This window comes from Metschnikowia bicuspidata (genome assembly GCF_001664035.1).
Source record: "Metschnikowia bicuspidata var. bicuspidata NRRL YB-4993 chromosome Unknown METBIscaffold_2, whole genome shotgun sequence".
Taxonomy (NCBI): domain Eukaryota; kingdom Fungi; phylum Ascomycota; class Pichiomycetes; order Serinales; family Metschnikowiaceae; genus Metschnikowia; species Metschnikowia bicuspidata.
In genome coordinates, this window is record NW_017387732.1 from 2,407,631 (window position 1) to 2,429,070 (window position 21,440).

General features: G+C 51.4%; 5 protein-coding genes across 5 annotated transcripts; 4 read left to right on the forward strand and 1 right to left on the reverse strand.

Annotated features, from left to right (window-relative positions):
• The first annotated feature begins 476 nt into the window (after window positions 1–476).
• METBIDRAFT_54737 (pepsin-like aspartic protease) lies at window positions 477–5,964 on the forward strand. The gene is made up of 2 exons (XM_018858292.1): window positions 477–876; window positions 4,537–5,964. Exons 1-2 carry the CDS (start codon window positions 561–563, stop codon window positions 5,643–5,645), a joined length of 1,425 nt encoding a protein of 474 aa, XP_018713084.1. The 5' UTR covers window positions 477–560; the 3' UTR covers window positions 5,646–5,964.
• Window positions 5,965–6,345: 381 nt separating this feature from the next.
• On the reverse strand, window positions 6,346–7,805 carry METBIDRAFT_31467 (uncharacterized protein). The gene has a single exon (XM_018855857.1). It carries the CDS (start codon window positions 7,737–7,739, stop codon window positions 6,846–6,848), a length of 894 nt encoding a protein of 297 aa, XP_018713085.1. The 5' UTR covers window positions 7,740–7,805; the 3' UTR covers window positions 6,346–6,845.
• A 2,687-nt stretch (window positions 7,806–10,492) lies between these two features.
• ASH1 (DNA-binding transcription repressor) lies at window positions 10,493–11,899 on the forward strand (the record flags this gene model as incomplete). The annotated part of the gene is made up of 1 exon (XM_018853977.1): window positions 10,493–11,899. One exon carries the CDS (start codon window positions 10,493–10,495, stop codon window positions 11,897–11,899), a length of 1,407 nt encoding a protein of 468 aa, XP_018713086.1.
• Window positions 11,900–14,532: 2,633 nt separating this feature from the next.
• METBIDRAFT_39938 (ubiquitin domain-containing protein DSK2) lies at window positions 14,533–15,675 on the forward strand (the record flags this gene model as incomplete). Its single annotated transcript, XM_018857207.1, has 1 exon — window positions 14,533–15,675. One exon carries the CDS (start codon window positions 14,533–14,535, stop codon window positions 15,673–15,675), a length of 1,143 nt encoding a protein of 380 aa, XP_018713087.1.
• Window positions 15,676–18,694: 3,019 nt separating this feature from the next.
• Window positions 18,695–21,088, forward strand: METBIDRAFT_39284 (protein serine/threonine phosphatase; the record flags this gene model as incomplete). The annotated part of the gene is made up of 2 exons (XM_018857122.1): window positions 18,695–20,959; window positions 21,017–21,088. 2 exons carry the CDS (start codon window positions 18,695–18,697, stop codon window positions 21,086–21,088), a joined length of 2,337 nt encoding a protein of 778 aa, XP_018713088.1.
• Window positions 21,089–21,440: the final 352 nt, after the last annotated feature.

Here is a 21,440-nt window from a genome sequence, read left to right on the forward strand (position 1 = left end):
AGAAGGGGCACGAGAAAACCCCGCATGAGAAGTCTTGTACCACTGCATATTAGAATTTGACCTGTATCAGTATTCGGATTCATTGTATTCAAGGTTCCGGTACCGACGATATTAAAGTACATCACAAGAAAGTGAACGCAAATTTCTTAGATCTCTTTGCAAGCTTTCTTAACCACGAGCAGAAGAAGAACAAGACGTGGAGATATTTCTTTACGAAAGACTGTCGGAACAAAGCGGTTTTATGAGAATATATAGCCACATCCTGCTTTCTGCAAAAAAGCCCTTAAACGCACAAGGACCAGAGAAGCTTATTAGTTGATTCATCTACTAAGAAACATCAGTACTTAGTACTTTATAGACCCAAATAGCTCCCTTTACATTATATATTTCACAAGTTTCCGAACGTTTCATTCATGCTCAAAAGCTTAATACATTGTGTATTTTGCACAGACATCGGCTATTATTTGGCGCTAATAGAAAATCCTCAAACATTCAAAAAGATTTAAAAAGGAAGTCTGAAAGCCTGTTTTTGAAAGATGCAAAGTCCTCAAGCTTGAAACATGATCAGCCTTTCTTATTTGGCTTTAGTAGCATTGGCCTCAGCAGCTAGCTGCCCTAAGATTCCAAAGGCCAGCACACTCAAGATGGAATTTTTGATATCAAAAGCAAACTCTCGTGCTTCTTCGATGGAGGGTGCGGCAGTCGAATTAGTTAAAAAAGACGATATGCAAGAGCTCGCGTTGATAAACCATTTTACTTTCTATTCGACGACTCTTAGAGTTGGCCCACAGGGCGCTGAGATTGACGTTCTTATTGACACTGGCTCTTCTGACTTGTGGGTGATGTCGAGCGAGATCCAATGTCTGACCACACCAGGTCGCCCTGAGAGATCTGCCGAAGAGCTTGCTGTTTTTTCGAATAGTCGCCCCATGGAGCCAGAATTACCAAGGTTGGGTCTGGAAGACATTCTGGCAAACGACAAAAAGAGGGATATTAGAAGCACCACCAATGACGCTTCTGCTACGACTCCGCAGGGAACCAGCAAAACTAACTGCGTTCTACCAAACTCATTCAATACTGCAGACTCGCATTCTTTTGAAATCAACTCAACCGTCCCGGTTTTTTCTATCTTTTACATGGACAACACGTACGCAAAGGGATACTGGGGCCAGGACTACGTTGAATTTGGATCTGCAAATGTTTCCAACTTCAGGTTTGCCGTGGCTAACGAAACTACATCCAAACAATGCGTTTTGGGAATCGGCCTTGCTCAATTGGAAGTGTCATATTCCGGGAAGGGCCTAGTCGGTACTCCGTACACATACGAAAATTTGCCCCTCCGCTTGAAGTCAACGGGTGTAATTAACAAGGTTTTGTACTCGCTCTATTTGAACTCCTCAGGTGCTCTGTCGGGGTCAATATTGTTTGGTGCTGTCGACCACGCTAAATACACCGGACAATTACAAACCGTGCCCATTGTTAACATATACCCCACGAACTACACCAACCCGATTCGATTTGATATCGTCCTTCACTCGATCACTTTAGAATTTCCTTCTCAAAAAAGCTCCATATCTTCTTCTCCTATAATTGCATTTTTGGACTCCGGCGCCTCTTTGACATATCTTCCAGAGGAAACTTTCAACTCTTTAGTGTTGGGATTAGGGGCTTATGCCGGTCTCTCGCAATTGTATAGAGTGAGCTGTCACTATAAATCGGACAGCATCTTTGCTGTCTTTAATTTCTCCAGCGCTATCATCAAGGTGCCAGTGTCAGACTTGATTTTGGAGCTTAACAGGTTTTGTTACTTGGGAGTTTTAAAAATGGAAAAGGGTAATCATGATGATTCATATGCTACATTGGGCGACAACTTCCTTCGGAGCGCATATGTTGTATACGACTTAGAGGAATATGAAATTTCCTTGGGACAAGCCAGTCACAACAGAAGTGAAGATGTTGAGGTGGTTTCGAGCTCGGTTCCTCGGGCTGTACGCATTTAATGAGATCTATTGAGAAACCTTGCACTTTTGGGCTTCAATATCAACCTTGACGCTCCAGGTCGCAGACAATTTTTGGCCATACCAATCCTACTTGTAGTGCTTGAAGCGGGTGCTTGTGTTGTTAAGTATGCAGATAATCTCCAGTATGGTATCATCAGTAACTTTGAAAAGTTAATTCCTAAACTTAGGGTGTTGTGCACCTAAGAAGGTGGGAGGAAAGTTTCTATTTGAAAGTTTCGCATCCAGCTGCCGTTGCAAAAAGGGTTGAATCCGGGTCCTGATCTTACTTAAACTGGAATTTAATGAGGTTTTGACTGCACAAGAATCAACAACAAGCCTCAATTTCGATACTTAAATCAAGGGACAGAAGCTTCTACTCCGCTGGCGAAACTCCAAAAACTACTGCATCTCATCAGGCTGTAAGCTTTCAGAAAATAAGAACAACATGTCGACAGTTTTTGAAAGCCTGCAAAAAAAAGAAAATAGTGTCTAAAGGACACAATACTCCAGTCCAATATACAATTGGATGGCTAAATATAGTTGGAGATTAAAGAAAAAAACAGTTGAAGTTTGGCTTGGGTGCATACTAAGCCTATGAAGTGTCAAAAGTGCTGATTTTATTTTTTCCATGGCTTCAGTGTAAGTAAAGTTTGGAGAATTGACAAGGTTCATAAGAAATGATCCTAAAGGCTTGTAAATAACTGACTACAGCTTTGAATGAAAAGAACGAAAATAAGCACTTTTTTTGTTTTTCTGAACACCAAATAAATTGTTAACGACATCATTGCTTATTTAAATACCCAAGGAGCTTTAAATGTCAATGGTTATTTTGAAATGAACTATTATTTTGCTTGCAACAGAATAGGCTGCAGCTGATCAGGTTGCACGTCGAGTCACAAATTCAAAGCCTTGATTTTAGCTACACCTTTTAATTTAAGGACTTATCTTCAAGAAAAGTTGGCTTTGTATTTGAAGCCCGTAAGAGGTGTAAGTCTGGAATATTTTTATCCTAGTAGAAATCATCGCATTACTGACAAATTTTGAAGGTGACACCAATTTTTACGCCAAATAGCCCTCTCATAATTGAGAGAGTAATGAATAAGAACTTGAACGAGGATCAAAACATTTTTTAATATCATAGAGTTTTGTGTCTTGTCTCCCAGTTCATTTTTTCGAACCAAGTAAACCAGAATTTCGAGTATTGAGGTGGAAGGACGAACAATCTTTATTTCTGCATCCACAAATTGAATGTGCGGCATTTTGAGCCTGAAGAAAATCTGATACAAAAACCGTCTTTGGGTTTTTTTACTCGCAGGAGATGACACACATATGTAGGTCCTTTAATGTGATATCATTGGCAAGCGAATCTATGTATAGCAAAAATGTTGACTTTGGCTGACTGCTTAACCGTTTGAAAGATGCGAGTGAACGACTCAAAATGAAAAAGAGGCTCAGGCGAGCCTTGCATAGAGGGCTGTTTGGCTACTGCATGCAGACATGGACTGGCGTCTCGCTATAGTTCCATCTTTCTTATTATGTACCCCACCTATTTTCCTAACAACATAAGACTAGTACATGCGAGAGAGAAAACATGTGCATTTTTTGAGCCTTGTTTGTAGGCGGGTAGCAGAAGGAAGTTTTTTTTTTTTTTTTTCATGGAGCCCTGGGTCCATGAAACGGGTCTAAGATTAAGTAGTGATTCCTTGGATTTTGTATTACCTTTGTTTGTCCTATATATAGCTTGTAGGCTTTTCAGTGGCTTAATTTGTCATGCAACACCCACCAGCTGGCAACTGCAGAATGTAAGCTTAATAAGCCTGAATCTGTACTGCAATGGCTTTTGTGGACCTCAATGATCATATCGCCATGAATGGATGAACTTACGATTTTCAAAACCGGGTGGCGCACTGCCTCCGATATCACAGGTCATTTAATTTTGCCTATTGTTCAATATTTGCTGATCCCGGACGCGCTCAGAACGCGCTGGAATATCCCTTGTTGATTCTCGGAAAGAATTTTTATTTACTTTGTCTGATGGCGATATAAAGCAACAAGATTATAAATATGTTGTGCCTTCATTTGGCTTTAGCTTTGGCTTCAGTGACCACTTATCCTAAATTCCCAAACGCCAGCACACTCAAAATGGAATTCTCCATTTTGAGGGGAGATTCAGCTTCCCAAGCAGTTAAGGGCGGGAAACCGGAATTGATGACAAGAAATGTCTCTCCTGAGCTCATGTTAGCCAATCGCTTGACTTTTTATTCCACCACTTTAAAGATTGGCTCCCAGGGCGCCGAGATAAATGTGGTTGTTGATACCGGTTCTTCTGATTTATGGGTAATGTCCAGCAAAGCTTCATGCCCAGAATCATTGGAGTTGTCAAAAAGGTCTACTGAGACTTTTGGGGCTTTTTCACATCGCCGTCTCATAAATCTTGAAATGTCGAAACATACAAAAGATGATGTATCGACAAACAATAGAAATGAAGCCGGCATTAACACTGTGGAAGATTTATTTGCTTTGGACTCACGGGAAGACAGCCAAAGTAGTTGTGCTCAAGTTGACTCGTTCGCCACCGCAGACTCGGACTCTTTCAAAGTCAACTCGACAGCTCCAGAATTTCACATCTCGTACTTGAGCAATACATACGCCAAGGGCTACTGGGGCCACGACTACGTTGCGTTTGGAGAAATAAGAATCCCCGATTGTAGTTTTGCTGTGGTCAATGAAACAACATCAAGGCATAGTGTTTTTGGTATTGGACTTGCTCAGTCAGAGTCGACTTATTCTGGAATAAATCGACGTAGTACTCCGTACACATACGAAAACTTTCCACTTCGCTTGAAGTCTACGGGTCTCATTAACAAAGTTTTATACTCGCTCTATTTGAACGCCTCAGATGCTCTGACAGGGTCAATATTGTTTGGTGCTGTTGACCACGCCAGATACACCGGACAACTACATACAGTGCCCCTTGTTAACATTAATGCCCAATATTTTGCAAAGCCGATTCGGTTCGACATTATTCTTGATTCCATCACTTTAGAAAGCACATCACACAACGTTTCGGTGTTTCTGTCTCAAGTCCTGGCATTGTTGGATTCCGGCGCCTCTTTGACGTATCTCCCGGGGGCTATTTTGGATGGTTTTGCGTCACTGTTGGGTGCATATATGAATTCGTCTGAAGCTTATACAATAAATTGCGAGAAAGCTTCAGATAGAATCTTCACCGTGTTTTATTTCTCCGGAGCTAGAATAAAAGTGCCCTTATCGGACTTGATCTTCCGACTGGGAAGCTCGTGCTATTTGGGAATTTTGGAACTGCCAAGTGATCAATTAAGCGGCGCTTCATATGCAATTTTGGGTGACAACTTCCTTCGTAGCGCCTATGTTGTGTATGACTTGGAAGAGTACGAGATCTCTTTGGCGCAGGCCTTCCATGGCAGTGAAGAAAATATTGAGGTGGTCACGAGCTCAATTCCCCTGGCTACTCGAAATGGTGGACCCCTGTCAAGGTCTTTAGCAAACATGAGTTCAAGCTCGCAATTGACGCCCACGGGGCAAAAACAGTTTACAGGGACCATCTCTTTTGCTACTTCAGTTCTGCTTGCAGTATTTGGAGTGTGTGTTCTTTTGGCATTTTAATTATAATAGCCCGTAAACTTGTTATATCTCAGAAATAAACACAAGCAGAATGCTATTGCTTTTAGTGTCGTGTATTGAACAAGGTCTTAGCTCTACATGTCTTTACCTGTCTAAAAATTCAGTTTCCTTCCATTCAATCAGTCTTGTGCTATGATTCACTTAATTCATTTTATGTTGTGTGCTTGATCATATCAAATTTAATGGTAGCAGGTAGAGTCCGGAAAACATATGCCCCACCAGTCGGCAAACCATTGAATTCCCCAACCGTCAAGCTCCACTGAATGCCACAGAATTGGAGTTCTTGGCGACACTGTTTATTGCCCTGTTTCTTGAAACAATAATAGAACGTTTGTAGTTGCTTTTGCCTAAACATGAGCAGTTTACAATCATTGATAAGCTTTTACTCTCGAAAATGTATCATTCTACGCTTTAAAAACGGAGGTGTAAGCATAAGGTACATGCGAGACTTCACCGTTGGCCTTTAAATTTTATAAGAAACGCTGCATTTGATGCTAAGTAATATTGTAAGAGGCAATGAAGCTTGGAGGTATATCGCTCGATAGAACGGTTTGATAACTCGCCAGAATTTTCTTTTTTCCTCTATTACTTTGAGCTGTGGAAAGACGCTACCATGATTCCGGGATTGTAAGCTCATCTGTGACACCTGTCACAAACAGATGTGGACATTTACGATGCATGTGGCTAGAAGTTCAAATTAAAAAATATTTGAGACGAATGGGCCAGCCCGGTTTTGCCTAAAAGAGAAACTATTCTGGTACAGGCCTTTTTTGGAAGCACCATTTTCATTGTATAATGATTTTCAAATTTGATTGAGACAGCGAAATCGACCAAATCCTTCATCAAGAATACTACACCGTAAAGAAATAAACAGTTGCTCAAACTTGAGACACACATGACAAGTAAATCGAAATAAAATATCTTGAGCCCTCGATTCAGCATGCTAGAAATGCAAAGGCGTCTGTTGATCTTCATAAATATCTTGAGCCAGTCAAGATCAATTGTTAGGATTTGTCCAAAAATCCGTTTTGACTGCGAAACAAAGTTGTCTCCGTCTGACATATAAACGAAAACGCGGCAACAAAATTTGAATCAAGACCGCTGCTGAAAGTAATTTCATATTTTCTAGAAACATTTGTCCTGGCAACAAACGTTTGATGATGGCTCCATTGTACACGTATGTTACAAGTCTAGTTGGCGGAGAACAGCCCGAAAATCAACGGCTATGGGCACACTGGTATTTGCAGGCGTCTTCAAGTAATTCTTGCGGTCACCAAGCTGTTCGCCGTCAGCCAAGAGATCGAGCCCTAGCATCAAACGAACGTTAGGATCGCACAACCTCAAAGCAAGTAAAACCGTGTAATAAGCGTCGTTTCCCGCGTTGTGCAAAAACGCAAAAGGCTGTTTGACTGTACGGAGTGCATTCAGCAAACTGGCGCCATGTAAGCCATGAGAACAGGCAAACAACTTCTGGGTGTCCAACTGCGGCACATTTTTGGGGACGCGGACGCCGATTTTTGCAAGGTAGTCGACGTCGTTGTGCACATCATGGCCCACAAACACGCAAGCAATGCCCGTCTGCTTGCCGAAGTATTTGTCAATGAGGCACTGCAAAAAAGCCTTGGCTTCGAGCAATGGAAGCAACATCAGCTGGCCTTCCATGAAGTTGTGCATATGGTCCGGCACGTACCGTCCGTTCCGCTTGTTTTGCAGCTGCTTGATGATGATGTGGTACGATTGCAAGACGGGCAAAAGTGCCATTGCCTGTTTTTGGGGGTCGTAGATCGAAACGCCAATTTCAGTCACGATTTGCGTGTTGCGCTCCCAAGCCTCGATGTCCACGCAGAATAAACGTGTGTTGCGCCCATAGACTAACTCCATGCTTTTCTGGATCTGGGAAAACTCGCTTTTGCTGCGGATTTTGCGGTTGCGGCTCTGATGGATGTGGTTGACATATTCATGGATCTGACGTTCGAAATTAGCTGGCGCCACGGGCTGCGTGCCAGCGCTCTTTGGTCCTCCATTCCCGCTTGAAGAGTGCACGCCGGAATCTCTACATCCTGTTTGTTGAGCCATAGTGTGTAATGATTGAAAAGAGAGTGACACTTGGGAAAGGGACGGGGCTACTTATATTTGTAAGTTCTGGAGGTGCCAAAAGATCAGAGATGCCGATGCGGCGAGGGCTCATGTGCAGAACGTGATGGATACTTTCAGGTCTTTGTCGGAGAAGCGTATGAGATGGGTATAGAATGCCAGGAGGGAAACCGATGAGATTTTTATTTCATATTTATCCACGTTTCTTGTTATATTGTGTTATTGTTGGTTTTTTACAATTCTTCAGCTTCCCTTGTTCTTGCTAATCCTATTCTTGTGATATCTCATTTATTTCAGACGCATTCTTGTGCCACTGTCAAAAAGGATATATCACATGTCTTCAGTCTTATTGTTCCAATCTTTCAAAGTAGCCGTTATTGTAAGCAGTACTCTGTTCGTTACCTTCATTTTTTCCAATTCATCATCCGCCTTGTTTTCTTGTTCTCTACATGAGAAGTCTCATTCATAGTAACTCATGCTATAATATTTAAATTATTGTTTCCAAAGCATATCGCTTTTGATTTTGCTAATTATTTTTTGCCATGCTGCTGGAGATATTATTGGAATAAACTTTACCTCGTGCCCCAGGATCTAACACCATGACTGCATCACTGACTACTTTCGATTGTCTATCATTTTGTTTTTTGTTATACCCATTCTATACCCACTCACATTGTCCTGATTGTCTTCTTTCTGGTGTATTCTATCCACATTTCTTTGTTCCTAATACGTGAAGTGTCATTCACTAAATTCCAGCACCTATCTTTTATTTTCGAAAGCGGCGCACCACTCAGACTCATGCATTGGGTCATGTCATCTGGCACTTTGAAATGCTTGTGTACTCCACACAATTTCCATAGTCACAATAAGAAAATTATATACAGCCTGTGGATTCTTTTATGTCTCTGTCAGAATGAGCTTCTTCATTGTTTGATACACAGACCTCCAACCATAAAGTAGCACCTGCACATACACGGCTCTCATAATACAAAGGTGATTTCTTACCTCACGTGTCACCAACAGATAAGCCTCTACCTATATTAAGCCCAGTTTAATGGCGCCAGTTCCTGACTGGCACTACTCAATCGTGAAGTTGCTGCCGGCGGTGAGGACCTTAGTACCTAAAAAAAAAAAAACTAATAAATGGTTACTTCTGACATTGAGCCTTGATTCCATGGCTTCAAGTTCCAATTACTGGGAATCGTCAGAGACCTATTTTGAGGTCCATGGCACCTTGGATTAGAGATCCCCGTTTGTGTGCTGTCTGAAATCCTCGTCGGCAAGCACATAAACGGCTTTATTCCTGGACCGTGGAAGACGTCTATATGCAGACACCAACCCGAGAGTATTCCGAACAGCCTGGCTCACACGTTACACCAGCAGTATGAATCAGCGAGAATCTCCAATACCCCTTGGCCATCGCACACTGCCTCAAATCCATATAGCTTGCAGTGACTCTAAGGAAGCCTTGGTGTATCGGGACACTCTCAGCTCCTATCCATTTGCTAGTGAAACACGTTTGCCCAGCCTCCAAATAAACAAAGGACGCGACGTGCCCAAATCAAGCGTTGGCCGGATCAAGACAAAGTCCTTACACCAGCACAAAGGCTTTTTTTGATTTCACTTGCGGCAGGCTTCAGAGCTCGCTGGATCAGCGCTTGCCCAGTCGGGCCAGCCAGCCACCGCACGCGCGCTGGCTGCAGGACGCGATTCCCGATCCGGCCAATTTGCGGCTGGAGCCAGCACGAATCGGGCCCAGTCTCAGCAGTTCTGGGGCACGGATCTGGTGCCTGGCGCGCCGCGGCTGTTTTGGACCAGCACCCCATGCACAAGGCTTGATCCGCGCCTGATCCGGTCTTATCTGGGGCTCTTTCCATGCAAGCAGGGCAGCATCTTTCCAACCAGGCCCTCAGTATATAAGAGACGGAGTTTCCGCAAGCCGGAATCTGGCGTGTTTCCATTTCTTCCCAATTGCACGTCGTTTTCCTGGTCCTTCGATCACCTGTCACTCCTTCTCACCAGATTTGCATAGCGAGGCACTACCGTCAGCCCCTCCGCTCCGACCGCTCGTCTTGCTTTTTTATCTGCCCCACAGCAAAAGCCATATTGCATCGAACCTGCTGCCAAAGTCTGTTTGACTGCCAGACCCAAAAGCCCGCTCCGACACCGCCTCAGGCCCATCAGACTGCCCGCGGTCCTGCATACCTCGCCGGCCTTTAATTACTTTGCCTTGCTGGAACCGACCTTCAAGACAGCTTCCAATAGGCCCTGTGAAGACAAACCACAGCCGCCCTGCCGCCCTGCCGCCCGCTTATCCAGCCCGCGTCTCGCTGCCTCATTCTTTGCGCCGCCTGCTTCTGAGTCTCCCCGGGCCCCGTCTCTGCACCTGTCTCTAGGCACAGCGCACCGTCTGCTTCCTTCTAGAAGACCTTGACGCCAGCCCCGACAGACCGCACCGCCACGCTATCGGAACCTTCCATCCGGGCCCGTTTTTTTTCAAGCCCGCCACTAAACCCCAGACCTGCGCCCACGCGAGCCGCGCCGTCTTTTTAAAGAAGAACCCCGGCACTCTCCGGCATTCTGCGGCGACCTCCGAGCATCCCCGAGATTCTCACCGGCGCCAGCACCAGCATCCTGTCCATTTTGCACCCAGGCAAAACCACCCACGCAGCGTGTTTCCTGCCCGCAAAATCCCCCCAGCTTGTTGGGCCGCCCCTCAAGCACAACAAAATACCATGAGTGTGCTCCGGCCGCCCATGTACCCGAACCAGCTCGACCGCCCCTTCGCCCCCGGCCGCGGCCATGGCAAAACGGCGTCTTTCGGCCAGCTCTTCTCCGGACTCACGAGCCAGCGGGCCGCGCGCAAAGTCCGCTCCGAGTCGCCGCACCACGCCGTGCCGCCCGGGCCCCGGGCCCCCAAAAAACGCAGGTCCCACGACGACGGCCACGCCACGCACGGTGCCCCAGCCGGGGAGCCGTTGCCCGCATTGAAAAGACCCCGGACCGTGCCCTCGCTGCCGATTTCCAGCCGGGCCTGCAGCCCCATGCACGTGCCGGTGCCCCCGCGGGCAGCCCTGGCCGGCAGCGTCACGTTGCCCAGTCTCAGCGACGCCTTGGGCCCGATGCCCGACGTGGCCGCGGGCCGCAAGCCCAGCCCCAAGGCCCGCCCGCCAACGGTGTCGCTCGACTACTTCGACACGTACATGCCCAACGACGAGCACTGGCGCTTCGGCTTGTTGGACTCGATCCGCCACTCCAAGCCCGCGTTCTCGTTGGACAAGTACGCGTATTTGAACCGGCACGCATGCGGGCAGCCGAACCTTGCCGCCAAGCCGGGTCCTCCCGCCAAGCCGTGCTTCGACTCGCGCACCAGCTGCAAGGCCGTGCCGACGTTTGCGCAGCGCAAAATCAACTTCCCCTACGAGTCCAGCTACACGTACTTGAACTCCACCTACCTCCACGACGTACAGAAGTTCCCGGAGTACATGGAATTGGCGCGCCTGCTAGTGCAGCTCTCGCGGCCGCCAGACGGCCTGCAGAGCCCCACCACGGAGGCCTGTTCTCTGGAGAGGCTCCCCACAAACGCCTATTCTCTGGAGAGGCTCCCCACAAACGCCCATGCCCACCCCCAGAAGCCCCCGAGCCCTCTGCACGCCGCCCATCACGTGGGCTCGCTGTCCACGGCGCGCCCGCTTCCCCTGTTTTCGCTGGGAGCCCACGGCACGCCCCAACACTCGTTCGAGGGCCGGCAGCACGCACCCCACGCCGGCAGCCACGTGGCCTCGCACCGCACGCACTTCATCCCCATCACCCCGCCGTCAGTCAAGGACAAGACGCGGCTGGAGTTGATGAAATCGCCGCCCCGCCCGGCCCAGGGCTCGCTGCGCATATGCATCTCCTGCGGCACAGACCTGTCGCCGTGCTGGCGGCCGTCCTGGAGCTGCCAGGAGGGCCAGCTTTGCAACTCGTGCGGCTTGCGGTACAAGAAGACCGCGGCCCGGTGCCTCAAAGCCGAGTGCAAGAAGATCCCCGCCAAAGGCGAGTGGGCCCTCATGCAGAGCAAGGGCACGACCACGTATGAGGACGGTAAGCTGGCTTACGGGTGTCTCAGCTGTGGGGGGCAGGTCGAGCTCAAACGGTAGGGCCCGGGTCCAACGGTGGTTCTTGGGAGATCCAACGGTGGCTTATGGGAGATCCAACGGTGGCTCTTAGGATACCAAGAGGTAGGACTCAGGAGGTCTCAGGAAGTTCCAGGAGGTCTCAGGAAGTTCCAGGAGGTCCCAGGAATTTTTAGGAGGTCCCAGGAAGTTTCAGAACTAGGACCAGTTAGCATATTCAGTTCTCGGTAGAAAGCGCGTATCGCGCTCAATTAATAGCATCACGACTGCGTGGATGTAGCGGCCAACACTCCTGTGGTCGAGAGGTGCTTTGCTCTGCCACTCTGGGCGGTGGGTGTTTCCGAACCGATTCTGCCGCATGTTGCCTATTCTGTGCTTGCTCGCTACGACCATTGCGTCTGTGGCTCTGCTAGGATTCTGCTTGAGCCTGGTCCCCTCTGTTGCTTCCACCAATTCCTTCGACCTCTTTGAATCTTGTGACACAAGACCCCGGTGTTCTCAGCATGCCTTGGCGCGATCAGAAATGGAAATCACTGGCCATACTTGTGTGGCGGAGCATTGAAATATACTTTCGACCCATGCATGGCTAACAAAACAAGGTTTCTCTCGCCACTGCTTCGAATCCTGCCACGAGGACTTTCTGGAGTGCTAGACCTTCAAATTTGTAGAGTGCTTCGACAGATCCCCGTTTCCACCTTGAAGATGGTCACATTGATGCTTGTTTAGTATGGGTGGCCCTCATTCCACCGACAGAAAACTCTTTACAATGGCGCCGGCTTGTGATCGGAGAGACCTGGATGCAGACATTAGACTTCAGGCTAGGCTCTCGTAGCCCGGCCGGTCATCACATTCAGCACGCTTAGGGTTTCTGAATACAGCCAGCAATGGAATGCGGCCCATCGACGAAAAGGCCTGGATGGGATACTTGGTGCAAAGCATAAACAAGGCGCTTGCCTTCGGAAGGGACATCACAGACCTTCATCTGGAAGGCATGGGCAGGCATTGTCCCAGAGCTGTTCAGTATCATAAGGTCCCGACGCATTGGCTGGTTTTAAAAAAACAGAGTTTGTCTGTCCGCCTGAATCATTGTCAAGACACGATGAAGCACACTGCCTCCCAACCCGTTTCTAGCCACTGTTTGGCTCAATAAGCTAGTTTGCATGATTTGCGAACATAGCTCGAATACCGTACTCACTTACTTTGGCAACGACAATTGAAAAAACAGCCTCTACATATGTTCGCCAAACTAGAGCTCTCGCCACTCCACGCAGATTCCCTTTGCCAACTCTCGGCCAAAATGGAGCTAAGCGCACAGCACTTCCCAGCCCGGCCCACCAGTGAACCTGCCCTAAAATTGGACCACTTTTTATCCCATTCTCCGAACTATCCGCCGCAAAAAAACAAAGTCTTCAACAGGGCTTCATCCACCTAAAAATACGTTTATACTTCTGATTCTGGTATCCAAACCCTCTGTCCCCATATCTGGGAAAATTAGCAGCTGCACACCCGTACCCCCAGCAGTGTATCAATCCAATGAACTTGTTCGCAGCCGCCCAACTGATGTTCCTATCTCAAATATATAATCAGCATTTCCGTGCTACACGCGTACGTTCTAGTAAAGTTTCAAGAACCTTCGATTATGAGACCGGCGCTTTTGTCATGGCACTTCTGCATGGTCGTCCGAGGTGTCACTGAGCAAGGCTCATAATTATAAAGTAGGAAGCGGCTTGGGCTTCCATCGAAATCTGGTTGGGCCTATGTAAATCGGCTTGTGCTCATGGAAATCGGCCTGGACTCATAAAAGACTGCTTGGCTACTCCCAAAACCTGCTTGGGCTGCCATCAAAATCCAGAAACACCTGGCACCTTCAAAACTCAACAACATTGAGCCAACGCCAAGTCTGGATTCTGAGGGTCCCTTGCTTTCCTTGCTGCCGGGTCTACTACCCAGGCCCTACAAAAAGTGCGCGCATTGCCAGCCATTGAAGAAACCCAGGGCCACCCCTCTTCTTCTTTTCTCTGGCGCGTCGACTTCCAAGACCACCCCCAAAACTTTGGAAAAGCAAAAGGGCTCAACAACATTCTCAAACACAAAATTGCCGCTCCAACACAAATTGCCCGCCACACAGCCGGCACCCGCGCTTTTTTCGCTTTTTGTGTCCTTGCCGCTTGCCCTGTCCTGTTTTTTTTTGCAGCCGTATCCCTGCCGCGCGCTTGCCTGGCCCCAACCAGCCAGGCCCCGGGCCCTAGGCCCCATGCAGCAGGCCCAGGGTCTGTCACGTGGTATCCGCCATGTAGGCATCCCTCACGTGGCAAGAGGAAAAAACTTCCGTACAGGGAAAGTTTTTTCCCTTTCCTTTCTTCCTTAAGGGTTTTCAGAGAATAGTAGTATCCTAAGGATCCGAAGTACCGTACATACTTGAATTGAGAAATCTGATACTGAAAGGGACCCCGGCCCCAGATCCCAGCGCGCGCTCGCCACCACGCGCGACCCTCCACTGTACCAAGAATTCCAAGCCCTTCCAACCACTCCTTCTTTTCCCACAAGAACCGTTGGCTCCACCCTGGCGTTAGTGTACACCCCCCTGTCCCGCCACCAAATCGCGCCTCAGATTTCTTTATTCCCATACCCACATCGCATAAACGCAGCTCTCAAAAATGGCCGTGATCACAGTCAAAATCAAGGCCTCCGGCGACAAGAAGCACGAGGTCCAGGTCGACACGGACGCCACCATCGAGGACCTCAAAACCATCATCGAGGCCGCCACAGAAGTGCCTGCGGCCAGCCAGAGGCTCATCTACTCCGGCAAGGTCTTGAAAGACGCACAAACCGTGGCTCTGTACAAGATCCAGAATGACCACAGCGTCCACCTCGTCAAGGGCTCGGCGGCAAAGGCCGCGGCTCTGGCGCTGTCCCCCGCGGCTATCTCCGGTACCGGGAACAGTGTGACCAGCTCGGGCGCGGCGCTGGGCGGCTCCACGCCGTCCGCAGGCACCCAGGGGACGACCGTGCCCTCCAACATTGCCGCCGGCCAGGGCTCGTTCAACCCTTTGGCGGATTTGACGGGCGCGCGCTACGCCGGGTACACGCAATTGCCCTCGGCCTCAATGTTCGGCCCCGACGGCGGTATGGGTGCGTTCCCGGACCCGGAGCAGCTCGAGGGCATCATGCTGAGCCCGGCGTTCCAGGAGCAGATGAATGCATTGATGCTGGACCCGCGCATGTTGGACATGATGATTGACCAGAACCCACAGTTGCGCAACATGGGCCCCGAGGCGCGCCAGATGTTGCGGCCCATGTTCCGCGAGATGATGTCCAACCCCGAGAGCATGCGGTCCATGATGAACATGGGCCGTGCGGCCCAGGCCAGTGGGCTCGGTGGAATGGGCGGTTTGGGCGGCTTGGGCGGCGCTGCCCCCGGCGACTCGTCGTTCCCTGCGCCAGGGTCCAACCCCACGGTCGAGGATGGCGCCGCGGCCACCGGCCCTGACTCAGGTGCTGGCTCGGGCGCTGGGGCCGCGGCCGCAAACCCGTTCTTGAACATGTTTGGCGGCAGTGCCGCTGGCGCGGGCGGGGCTCCCGGACTCAACCCCTTCGCGCTCGGTGGCCTTGGTGGTCTCGGCGGTGCCCCACAGGCCGCGCCCGTCGACAACAGACCCCCCGAGGAGAAGTACGAGAACCAGTTGAGCCAGCTCAATGAGATGGGGTTCTCGGACTTCGACCAGAACGTCGCCGCGTTGAGACGCAGCGGCGGCAACGTGCAGGGAGCGCTCGAGTTCTTGTTGTCAGGCGGCTTCTAGCCGGCGCAGACATTTCCCCGGGCCATGTCCTCCTTACATACATAACACAGTAACATGCTAGACTTGGACACGCTCCCGCGCGCCCCAGCCGCTGCACCATGTATACTGGAGGGCAGAAGGCGTGGAGGCAGCCCGGGCCGGTGCCGCTGGCCACGGGCGTGCGCGCACCGAAACATCACCACGGCACGCGCTCTAGGCCAACTACGCACCGCTGATGGCTTCCCAGCAGTCCCCACCAGAAGCACCGATTCCATGGCAGAAGACGTCCGTGCAGCAAGGGCCGCCCCCAACAAATCCCCGGATGCCCCGCCTGCATACACAGGCCCTGGCGCCGGCGAAAACACCTCAGATTCCTCCGCTTCGGCCTCACTAAACGGCTACATAGAGCCGCCCCGCCGCCAGCTCGGCCCGCACAAACACGCGCTCCATGAGCCGCTGCCCTCCTTGCAGTGCTTCTCGCCCGTTGACTTCCATCTCCGCAAGCTCGTCGGGCTCGTTGTGGCCAGCGGAAAGCACCATCCCAAGTTCACGGCAGAGTTCTTGGACGAAACCACGCAGCTCGCCGCGCAGTTTATGTCGTACTTCGTCGACTCGCTCCACAAGTTGACCGAGGTGCAGAGACACCGCCGGCCCGGCATCGCGGACCTCGAGATGTGTCTTGCCGCGCAGAACGTGGCGCCCTCGGAGCTCCACGAGGAATACGTCCGCACGCAAAAGCTAGATGCGCCGGCTCGGCGGCACGCGGACCGCGTCGACCGCGACTTGCAGGCGCTGCTACGAGCGTACCACGCGGGCAACTACACGTTGGACAAGGACGACCCGTCGCTCGTGTTCCATGCCAACGAGCAGCACGAGATCGCCAGCATCGTGCCCCGCCAGGCCACGCCGCGCGCGTACATCCCGCCGTACTTGCCAGACTTGCCCCCGGACTTCACGTTCACGCTGACGGGCCACTACATGCAGACCACCACGGACCTCAAGCAGATCAAGCTCCGCTTGGCCGAGGAGTCGCGGCTCAACGAGGCACTGCTTTACCGCTTGATCGACGACGACGAGCGGCGCTGGAAGGAGGCGCTCGAGACCGACTTGGCCCGGCTGGCGGCCTCGGACTCCGACAGCCACGCGGACGAGACTGCGGACGCGGCGGGCACGCCCGGGCCGGCGGAGCTGCCTCCCGAAAAGCCGGCTCCAGGCTCCCCGCAAGGCGCTTCCCCTGCGGAACCCACGCACGTGGCCGACACCAGCGGCAAACGGTTCGATTTCGTGGCGTACGCCCACAAACGGACTGCTGCCCGCGAGCGCCATGCCCGGGAAACGGCGCGCCGCCGCCGCTTGCGCCAGAGCAGTCTCTATATGAAAGCGGAGGCGGCGTTTTCGCCGTACGCAAATGCGCCGGCGCTGGGCGCCACGCGTGCGTTCTTCGACGGTGAGCTCGAGGGCTCGTTCCAGAGGGTGATCCGTGCCACGCGTGTGGCGGAGCAACAGAAGAAACAGCGGCTCGCCGAGCTCGCAGAAGAGCGGCGCCGGCGTGAAGAGGCACAGGCGGAACAGAACGGCGCGTTCGATTTCGGCTTCTCGTTCAACCCGGCGGCCAGTCTCCTGGACGACAGCGACGACGAGGACCGCGCGGAGACGACGGCGGAGTTTGATTTCGGCGACGCGCCCGAGGCCGCGGCCGGAGCAAATGAGCCCGCCCGTGCCCCGCACGATGCTCCGGAGCACTCCGTCGTGCAATCTGCGGAGAGCCCGGAGCCGCGGGCCGGCCAGGTTTCGGGAAAGGCGCCGCTCAAGGGGCCCTTGGGCCCAAGCGACGCTGACCAGGACATGCTGGTCGACTTGTCCGATGGCCACGGTGATCTCGAGGACGAACTTGAGCAGCATTTCGGACTTGAGTCCGAGGGCGGTCTGGTCAACAATGGATTGGTGCAGGGCAACCCAATGCGCTTTGACGAGCCCGACCCGGGTGCCCAAGGAGACGCGGATGTTGAGCGGGCCGCGGGGACAGCACTGGGGGAGCCCAAGGAGAAATCTGATCCGGGTGCCCATGTTCTGTGGGGAGACCTCGGCTCGGACGAATCGGAAGAGGACGAGCTAGAGGACGTCTAGATCCCAGAGAACCAGGGCTGTTGGAGGAGGGGATGGAGAGGGCACGGTCACTTCGCTACGTGGCTCATTTGGCCAGGAAGGCTGTATGCTTACCGATCCGCCAGAATCATGGACGGCGTGGCTGAATAGTTTTTGGGGGCCCGCAAAAAGAAAAAGAACACTCACACTACAAGATACACTGGCTGACTCCTACAGGAACTTCATTTTCCGAGCATCCTGAGCACACATCTTGTGGCCATGGCCCTCGCCATTATCGAGATGCTCGGGAGCTATCTAATGTCTGGGGCCACAGTCACTCTTCATGCAAATGACAGTGGTTCGCCCGCATGTTTCTACGGGACTCGGCTCCGAGCCCATGCCTGACTATCCGAGGCCCGCTAAGAGCTAGCCAAGCGGATGAGGCGCGCGGCGGCTTCACGGGCCCTGCACCCGTGCACCAGTCGTAATGCGTGCTTGGCGTACATGACCAGCACGAAGGACTGTCACTGTCCACTCTCCCATGAATTTCTGTCTTTCGAAGGAAGCTCAGAGTGTCCGCCTGTGCCCATCGGCACAGGTCTCTGGAAGCAGATATGCGGGCGCATTTGCGAAGCCACCCACCGCTAGCACCACCACCAGTACAACATCCGTGCACCCGCGGTGTTTTTCTGCCAGTCCGCGCAAGTCCCGGCTAGGTGTTGATACAACACTGCTATTCCCTACGAAAATCCAAAGCGCCAGCCGGTAGGTCTCTGTTTCCCCCATTTCCCAACCATTCTGCTCAAGCGTCTGAGTTCCGTTGTCAAGCATTCAATCACACGATCGTTCTGCCAAACAGCCCCGCGAAGTCGCCGAACACATCGAAACACGCACCCAGCACGTCTAAACACGGCGCCAGCACGCCACAAAGTCCGGAAATAATACTGCACACCCCATGACCAGCATATCACTTCCCGCTTCGGTGCCCTTTCCCGTCACCGTGAGCAGTGTGCTCTGTGTGGCGGGCGACACGGTGAAGAAACACGCGCCATTGTTCCGCTACCGGTACTGGGATTACCAGGATGACCCAATGGCATCCGAGGCCGTGCCGCGTAAGGTGCGCGTGGAACGCATTGGCAGCTTCGAGCTGCCCATAGAGGGGGAGGTCGTCTCGGTGAATATTCACCCGCAGAAAGAGATTGCTCATCTGGGAATCGAGCTTTACGTCATCAAAGAAACGTGCACGCACACGGTGCAATATGGTGGCCTCTGTGCACTTTGCGGCAAGGCTGTGGAGGATGAAAAGGACTACTCCGGCTACACGTACGAAGACCGCGCGCCAATCCTGATGGCTCACGACAACACAGGGCTCAAAGTGTCTGCAGACGAGGCGGCCAAGATCGAGCGCCTGGCCACGCAGACACTCGTGAGCGCACGCAAGCTCATCTTGGTCGTGGACTTGGATCAGACTGTGATCCACGCGACCGTGGATCCCACCGTTGGGGAGTGGCAGCGCGATCCGCAGAATCCAAACTACCCCTATGTCAAGGATGTGCGCTCATTCTCATTAGAAGAAGAACCCGTCCTTCCGCCAGGATGGACAGGTCCAAAGCCAGCACCCAATAGGTGCTGGTACTACGTGAAAGAGCGACCGGGACTCGCGGAGTTCTTGGCGCGGGTCTCACAGTTGTACGAGCTCCACATTTACACCATGGCCACGCGCAACTATGCCCTTGCCATTGCACAAATCATCGACCCGGATGGGCGATACTTTGGTGACCGTATCCTCAGTCGAGATGAGAGCGGGCTGCTCACGCACAAGAACTTGCGGCGACTCTTTCCTGTGGATCAGCTGATGGTGGTAATCATCGATGACCGTGGGGATGTGTGGCTGTGGGAGCTGAACTTGATCAAAGTCGTGCCCTACGACTTCTTCGTAGGTATCGGCGATATCAACCTGAGCTTCTTGCCGAAGAAGAATGGCCAGCTTCTAGGGCCTTCCAAGCACGGAAAAACCGTGGCACGTCTCGAGGCCTTGGAAGACAACTCAGAAGAAAAAGCGATTGAGGATGCTTCTGAGGCAGAGGACAACAACGAAAGAATGGAGGTTGAAACTCAAGTCTCAGCCAGTTCAGGAACTCCCGCTGAGACCTCTACGGAAGAATCCGGCCCGAATGAAACATCAGAAAACGCTTCTCCTGTGGATAGAATGCTCCACTTAGGTGGGGGCGAGGATAACAAAGACTTATTGATAGAACAGCTGATGACCCGTAGCCAGCTAGTCGAGCAACAGCAGCATGATCGCCCGCTTGCAAAGCTACAACATAGCTTGGAAAGGATCATTCATGAGCACGACAAGCCTTCTCCGAAGAATGACGATGACGAGCACCTCCTTCGTGATGATGACACTGAGCTTTCGACCTTGAAGAGCGCTCTAGAAAACATTCACGAGGAATACTTTAGAATATTCTCGGTGCACAGCAAAGATCCCAGCATCCCACGCCCTGACCTTACGACGATCGTCCCTATGCTTAAACTGAAGTGTCTTCAGGGAGTCGTAGTGTTGTTTTCTGGCATTCTTCCTCTTGGTATGAACATCGACAACGCAGACATCGTAATTTGGTGCCGCCAGTTCGGCGTGAAAGTCGTCAACGAGGTGTATTCAGAAGTTACGCACGTCGTGTGCCGCGATCCCAACGCCACTGTGGCTAAAGCCGGACTCACACTCAAGGTACGTGTTGCGAAGAAATCTATCCCCGGGGTGAAGATCGTCAGCCCGGACTGGCTCTTCGCCTGCTTGAGCCAGTGGGCAAGAGTGTGTGAAGACGACTTTGCTATTGAGCTTCCGGATAAAGATTGGTATGTACCCCAGCTGGATGTGGACAAGTACCATATTGCGCTTGAGGTTCAAAGACAAAAGGCGTTGAGCCGAAGCATGGGCCATTTAGGGCGGCCGCGTGAGGACTCCCTATCAGCAATCGAGGACTACGATTTCAACGATGCCAACGCCGAGGTGGACGATTTCCTAGCGGGGCTCAGTGACGACGATGACGAGAATATTGATGAGAAAGACGAGGATGCCGATGTCTCGGAGAAAGAGGACGAGACGCCAGCTCAACCAAGTGGATCTCTGTTTCTCAAGGGATTAATGAGCGAGTCACGACAAAAGAGAAGGGCCAATGAATCCGAGGATGATGACTCGGAGAGTCCTGAGACCGATGTGGGCGCAAAACGAAGAAGAACAGAGAACACTCAGGGTAGCTTTGACAGCCCTGAGGTGATGGGAGACTCAGAAGATATGGATGAACTCGAAAAGGAGCTACTTGACGAGTTGGACAATATGGATTGAGAGTGAACATGTTATGTGCGTATACACTCGTCTTGGCAAAAACTACGTGGTAAAAATTTTGCTAGGGACGGGTCGGAAACCCCTGGAATTGATTTCCCTGAGTTTCGCCAGTTTTCAGCAAAAATCCACATGTCTGAGCATGGATGTTTTGATCACGATAATATTCCTTTCCGTGGAAATAGCGCATGCATGCCCCGCGTCTATAAATAATTTCGAGGCTGATGGGGCGTACATCAACAGTGTGCTGGCGGCTTGGTCGCGCGTGCAGGAAGATCGGAACGATCCAAACGGCAAGATGCTAAGAATACACCACGAAAGCACTCTTGACCATCTTGGTTGTCTCGCCACAATC